The sequence below is a fragment of the Wasmannia auropunctata genome, unplaced genomic scaffold, assembly GCF_000956235.1.
Source record: "Wasmannia auropunctata unplaced genomic scaffold, wasmannia.A_1.0 LD334183.1, whole genome shotgun sequence".
NCBI lineage: Eukaryota > Metazoa > Arthropoda > Insecta > Hymenoptera > Formicidae > Wasmannia > Wasmannia auropunctata.
Window position 1 is genome coordinate 215,373 of NW_012028707.1, and position 7,734 is coordinate 223,106.

The window sequence follows — 7,734 nt, forward strand, 5'->3', positions numbered from 1 at the left end:
CCCCCGTGAGCGCTGTCAGACCACGTCTCTTCGTCGATTTGTACTTCTGTATCTTGGCCGTGTTGCGTACGTCCCGGATACGAGCGACGCGCGTGAACCCCGCTCATTAGCATTCCCGCGGCGTTGTTTTCTTTCCATGTTCCGTCGCGTTGTGTCCGATCGAGAAACTAATTATCTAACGCCGTGCCCTTAGTCTTGGGATCATCCATCCTTGCTGGTCGCAACACTCGCGACTCGCGCGCCCGGGGTGCCTTCATCTAGCACTGCCACGATGATCTTTTACGTGTAATATACGCGCACGCTACTCTCTTCCGACTTACGAGAACATTTTTCGAAAATCAACTAAAAAATAGAATCCGACTAGATCTAATACCGGCTCGACCCACGTGCACCAGCGAAAATAGGGCGGTAAAATTGCGCACAAGGACGAATGCTTTCCTTTGTTTCTCGCGATCGCTATGCGTCATATTAAGTATTCTTATGTCATTTTCGCATGATTTCCCATGAGTGCTCGTATCGTTACTGTCCATTAGGAAACACGTTGGCAAATGTATTGTATACGTATGCATTTTCGTTTGTATTCTCATTGCGTTCCCACAGATATTTTAACTCGTTGCAGTAACGTTTCTCACTCACGTTAAGTAAGATTGAATGTTTAGCGTTTGTGAAACGATAAGAAGGATCGATACGGTCCATGGTTTTTACAAAATAACGACCGCGCATTGGCGGTAAATTTACACAAAACGAATCTCACACACTGTTCTCACAACTCGGAGTTTTAATTGCGCGGAAACTGTCCGATATTAATAGGACATGCTCGTATCTTCGTTCAATAACGTTAGAATTGATTATCTTTTTGACATTTTTCAATTCGAAATAATATATATAATATCACTATAATAATGTAACTTACATATAAACACTATTCTGAAATTTTTTAATATGAAAAACATAAAAGAAATTTTATATACGATAAAAAATTAAAAATCGAACAAGTGCGAACAGCACTTTTTTTTTAATTGTCATTAAAAGTTACTCATTAAATATTTCTGCTTGTTTTTTGTAGGAATGGAGGCGCTTATGTCTGAATTTTTCAATGACACAACCACTGCGTTTTACATAATCTTGATAGTGTGGCTTGCTGATCAATACGATGCTATCTGCTGCCATACGGCTCTTACAAAGAGACACTGGCTAAGGTATGTGATTACAATTAATTTTGCTAAAATTGCAACCTCGTGTTTTTTTCTCTTGCGTTTCTTGTGCTTCGGTTATTACGCGAGCAATGATAAGATTTACTAGTAAAGAACAAAATCTAAAAGAGTGTTTTCAATAGGAGACAAGATAATCGGGAGGGCGTTTAATTAAAAAGGATTAAGTTGTACTAAGTAGAGTGAGTCTTGCGTGACTTAGATATATCTAACCTTTTTCACTTTAATCCAATAGCACTGGGCACTGGCTAAAACTGCTACAATCTGTGCCAGCACTGTGCCTACACTTTTTTCTAATAAAATTATATATTTGAAATATCCCAGAGGAATCAAATCTTGTTTTATAATTGCTCGAGTCCGTAAATATCTAGGTAACCTAATTAAGGTTACGATTAATTATTTGTCGAATACATATTAATGTATTTCATATCTGATTATTGACGTATTCTGGTGATGCGATTAACCATCGAGTCCGATCAATCGGATTTGGACGTCCTTTCTGTATGGGCTGCCCGTTGATCTGTGGTTATAAACGTACGACGATCGATGTACATTCCGCAAACATCGAACAGCAATTCGCTGATTCAACAATCTAGTTGATCCTACGCAGAGACGTCAAAGCGAGGTTGAGCTGAGAACTTCACAATAGAGATCGGGCTTTACGCTCGGTATAGCTTAGATCTCCCGGAAGGACTATACCGCGAGGCAATTTCCCTGGACGAACGAAGGGTTAGACCGGGACATTAGAGACATTAGGTGACGATTAAACAAAGCCGTCACCAACGACGAACTTACATCGGTCCAGAAATCCTGTATTTCAACTCGGACTCAAACTCCAACGATACGGATTATTATTATTATTATTATTGTTATTATTATTAGTGATTCGCTTTTACGGAACTATGTTGAATCCTAAATAGATTGTTTTAAGAATTTCATGTATAAGAAATTCTTGATTCGCATTCTCTTGCTAACTTTTTTATTTGTATGAAAATGTCATGGAAAAACGCGATTAATTTTAAATATTTAGTTATTTTAAAGAAAGTTTTGTTTGAAAAACTTTGTACAAGAGATTAGATTTCCTCGTATTTTTGTGTTGAAAAATTATCATTAAAAATTATGTTTCACAAAATTCCACTTTGCGAGGCGAGAAATTTACGCTTGATCTATTTTCGATTTGTATTCGGGCTTGGTGAGAATCGGTGGAACCTGAGTGTGCAGTCGGACTGGAGATTGGAAACGGATCATTAGAACTGGCATTAGCAACAATTAAATAGATCTGACGCCGGTAATAGTATTCGAGTCTCTGAACAGCCCAAGTACGCGTCGCGCGTCCTGCTCCGTAGTCTTCTAATACGGGATTTACACTGAGGTGTAATTAGGATCAATTCTAATCGCGTGAGCGAAGCTGTGTCTCGGGCAGGAGTAATCGAGATCGTTATCGAGGGCGACGCGTGTCTGCAAGACAAATCGAATTGTCTCGTGAAACGCGTTGTCACTCGCGTAACGAAACGATCATTATGTTACTACCACTCTGCGTGATATATAAAAAATTCGAAGAGAACAAGTTAGGTTATTAGGTTGACCGTGAATAGCGTCTATGCTAATGATTTGGATAACAATGATTTGGAACTTGTTAATATTTAGCAGGATTCAAATTTTTGGTATCACCAATTTTAGCAATTACAACGAAAGGATCTACGCTAGTACTCGAACGTAATATTATAAACAAATTGAATTGTACTTAACAGGGAAGCTATTCAGATTCGCGCTATAGTTTCTATGGCAACTTGTCTCTGTACTTGTCAACTAATGCCACTTTCACACTTTGTGTTTGAAGCGTTTGCGTAATTGCATCGTGGACTTTCTGTACACAACGTTTTGCATTAAACGCGGTTCACGGATTAGGCGCGAGTTACGCTAGATGTGCATTAGGACGCCAATGAACACCATCCATCGACTGTTTTCACGGGTCATCTGCTTTTAATTAGAAATCCGACTTCCGCTTACATACGGTTTATTGGATAGTCCATGTTTAGTTTCTAGTTTCCTATTACGATTTGGCTGCTGTTTATAAACTAAAATCTCTACTCAGAGACGTCGGTGGAAGAATTGCATTGGAAAGCTGGTGAGTGCACAATGATCTTTGTTAATATGCATGTCGAGAATGCAGTATTTTATAGATTAATTTATGGTGACAACTGATAAACTTGCCATATAGATTTCGATGAAAGTCTACATTTTATTTTCGTGGCATTTTTGCACTATACTTATATACAATAAGAATATCAGATCGATTTTTTTTTACATTTTTTTTCTTACTCTTTTATGCGTTATATGTATATCGAATATATATCGAAAACTTTGTAAGTTTGGCTTTTTTCTACCGACGCCATTCCTACGGATTTAAAATAAAACTCCTGAAGTGAAGTCAGAATAGCATACGAGAGAAAAAGTCATGTACTATACGCGATGTGGTGGCTAGATATTACTAAGAAATAGTGCTGAGAAAGTTCAATGATCGCGTCTTCTGATATCGATACCTATGCAAATTTAGGCGTTGCCGCATATTTCTTATTCAACTATAATATAAGAAATAATGATTTCATTATATGTGTGTGGAGTTTAACAGACTTTTTTGTCAAAAAGTTTTTTGTCTTATTTTATTGATTAAATATTCGTGGATAAAAGGCAAGACATTCTAATTGTTTACTGAATGCTTACGAACTATTTCTCTGAAAAATCGTAAATGCAATCGAACAATTGGTTCCACACGGATTGGCATTAAAACCTCAACCCCGTGGTAAGAGTTTCATCCATTTGTTCGACGACGGTTCGCTATACCATAGAAATGAAGCCGCGCGGCGCTCGTCCTCGAAAACAATTAGAAAAGTGCTTTATTGAAAAGTCTCGCTAGAGTTTGCTGGATAATCTCGAATCCATCGTTATCTTTCTCAAGTTAATTGTATACATCAATTTGCTTTCATAAAGATTGTACGGGTGATTTGTGAGATGTTTATTACTGTTTTTCTCACGAACTAAAAAACGAATTATAAAAAAACAACTCTATTGAGATATTTTGTTTGATACATGATTTTTGTTATATGAGATCTGTTGAAAAAATACCTCGACTTTGATTGTAATTTTTACAATAATAATCTCATTGACGGATTAATATGACTTTACGCATTTATTCTTACATACATACGTAGTTTTCTTATTGCTCGGCACACTTTTGGAAGATTTTATTCTTGTTGTGTTTTATAATTTCTATATACTTTAACTGTACATACATACATACATACATATATATATATATATATATATCTCTTGTTAAATATTATTTCTTTTGAATCGTATGAGTATTTTATTTTGAAAAATGAAAAAAAGGGATCAGGAAAATACGGAAAAGTTGTTATATTTGTGAATTTTCGTATTTGCTGAGAAATGTTGTACAAGCTATGACGAGTGCGCATTAACATGGTAAAATTGTCAATCTGATTTGACTCTTCACTTTTCTGTTCGTTTGCGGCGTATTACATCATATCATAGAACGTAAAGTGAGATTTATTTCATTTAGACAGAGACAATTTTTTTCGAATGCATGGTGACGCAACCAAGAATTTATTAGCGACCACGTGACTGTGATGTCCGAAGGTGGAGGTGGTCTTAGGTGCTCGGTAGTTGAAACGAATGTATTTTTAATTTAACTCAAGCAGAGCTTTTCTCGCTAGGTCTTTCTTTAGTCTTTTCTTTATTATCTTTTGACAAAGCAAGTTTCTCAACCGTTTTCTCTTCGTGCTTATTTTTGCGCAGAAATATAACTGTTTTCATTGTGTTTGCGATCATCAAAACGCGACAGTATCAAGTTGCCGCAATCTGTATATGAATATTTTATTATAAATATTCTGGTAATATTTCGGGTATTTCTAAATATATGTGTACAAGCGTAAATAAATCAAAAGATTGAAATGAATTTCAAGCGAGTTGCTCAAGTGAATAGTGGATGAGAAAAGTCAGACAATCCTTCACAAAGGATTGAAGTGAATGGATCGTTGAATATGATGGACCCCGGGATATGTTCACTCTTGCGTTCTTAATCGTCGGACAGTACGACTGATATTGTTGAAAATTCTTCTGTAAATTGAGATTAATGTGATTACGAATAAATTTATATAAACCGAATTTTTTCTACAAATAAATCTGGTAGAAACGAACAAGTATAAAGTATAAACGAAGTATTAAATAACTAAACACTTGTGTATATATGTAATTGTGTATCGAGTAATATATATCTATATCGAATATCGAATATATATATTTGTGTGCTTTTCTTATCCACTATTGAGTGGGGTGAGCGAAACGACACGTTGGTATTATAAAACATTTTTCTTAAAAAGAAGTTATCTCAGTGTCAAACATACATATATTTGATGTAATATTTTCTTCATTCGGCTGTGCGCTGTATATTCGTGATTATTTCACCTTTTTAATGGAATTAAGATGTGCTTATTTTACGGGCAACGAGTGCGGCAACAGTGCAGTCTTAGAGATAGTGAAATGTTTCCCGAGATGTGATACCATGGAGTAGAACCAAGAGAGATGCACTTGCACTTTAGATTCGTAATGCCGATCGGCATTCTTTCACGATTTTCGTAGATTTGAACGCACGTTCAAGTTCCATTTTGGAACTTAGCAGAGCTTCAGAGAATATCTTTCGTATAGTCTTTCGCGCATTCCGTCTCGTTGACATATCCAAAAGGACGGTCGGGGATGAGTCGATGTCGACAAGTTCATTTCTGTTTATTAACGAGGCCGAAATAAGCAAGCAAACGAGATCATTTTGGATATGATAAACAATTGCATAGAAAATGAAGTACAGAGTAATGAATGAGCAACATTTTTTTTCTACTATTCAATAGAAGATTGAGCGAATGATGAAGACGAATCTGACAAAAAGGAGATAGCGAAAGGCGCGCGACGCGACGGGACGACGCGTATAAATTTCTATACCTCTTCCACGCTTCACAGAAGGGCTTATATTCGCGCCCTGCGGGCGTCGGCGACGACGCCACGCGTCGATCGACGGCGCGACGCGACGCGACGCGAGCGGAGCGTCGAGTGCTTACAATCAGCTGGGCTTGTCCGCAAATAACACCGGAGGATGATTATGATTGAATAAGGTCCGTAATTGAGGCTATTGAGCAATTATATAAATAACACACGACCCAGTACACACGCGCTCACGCTCGGATGTAGGCACTCGTAAACACATAGCACGAGTGGCGGCGCGGCTGCGTGGGGTGTTATTTCAACGTTATGGGTGAAGGGTGGATGGTCGGGTGGCTTCGCCGTCGACCGGGAGCGCCCCGACGAGTTGGGTGGAAAATTACAGTGCAAACATAACGTATACCTATATACTGTGGCGAGAGGCATGGTACATCGCGCGCGTTCGTCGGTGTACCGCGTTAGGCGGGGCCGATGATCTCGAATTGCTCGCGCTTGGAAAATCTTGACCGCATCGCCAAATTATATCACGCCAGAGATTAAATTGATTTAAAAAATAGTGTCCTCTGATGTATCACATTTGGCATGATAACTGATCTAACTGTCAGTTCGAGATTCTACACGTCTCATGCGTCGTTCACAATTGCCATACCGTCTTTGATTCATTTGTGATCAGTAAATGAGTTTTTTTTTATCAGTGAATAATTTCCTATTTTCCAGAATATGCGACTTTATTCGAGAATTCGCGATATTATAGCGTGTAAAGTTAGAATAATGTTTTCTATGTGATTGGTTTTTTGCGTTGTACTTTAATGAGATGTTCAATTACGTAATTATAATTTTCACATGTACAAGAGCTGTTTTATAATCGATTTTTGTGAAAATTAGACAATTTATTTCAACGGAGATTTCTGCCTGTAAATAGAATCATATCGTATTACGTTGAAGACGCTGGACAAAATTGCATAAGCTCAAGATCCAAACTTTTTCTTTATTTCCGGTAGAATGTAAAAATATAAGATAAGATTTTTTCTGAAAAAATAATATAATTTCGCTACATTTGCGATAATTCTACACGCTCTTAGTTATTTCGAAGAGAATGAAGCAAGACGAGCATAGAAAAATATTTTCCTGGAACACCTACAATCGGTCTCTGTCTCAGGGTTCTTTTAGCTCCTACTTTTAATCCCGCGAGCGATCTTAGGCCGCTCCTCTATTTTACGAGTACACCCCGTTGCGGCAACCGGATTTCAACAGCGAGTGAAACCTTAAGTCATGTCTTTTTATTCGACTTCGTAGGAACGTCTGCCTGAGAGAAACTATAATTAGTTTTTCTATTCTACCGATATTTACTTTCCGAAGGTGGACACTGTAGAATAAGAAAGATAGAGGTGAGAGAAAAAAAGAAGACTAGACTCGAAGCTCGATATCCTGGGAGTTGGCGTTTTAATCAGGGTGTCCCGTACGTCTCGGATATCTCGAACAGAAAGAGAGAGAGAGAGAGAGAAAGAGAGAG

The 7,734-nt window shown here is 37.6% G+C and overlaps 1 protein-coding gene across 4 annotated transcripts in view; it reads left to right on the forward strand.

The window, feature by feature from the left end:
- Positions 1 to 7,734, forward strand: part of LOC105459581 (membralin) — a 51,295-nt gene that overhangs the window by 16,717 nt on the left and 26,844 nt on the right. For all 4 annotated transcript variants that reach the window (XM_011705739.1, XM_011705741.1, XM_011705742.1 and 1 more), the window contains exon 10: positions 1,067 to 1,199. In XM_011705739.1, the coding sequence (XP_011704041.1) occupies positions 1,067 to 1,199 (133 nt within the window). The remainder of the gene's footprint in view (positions 1 to 1,066; positions 1,200 to 7,734) is intronic.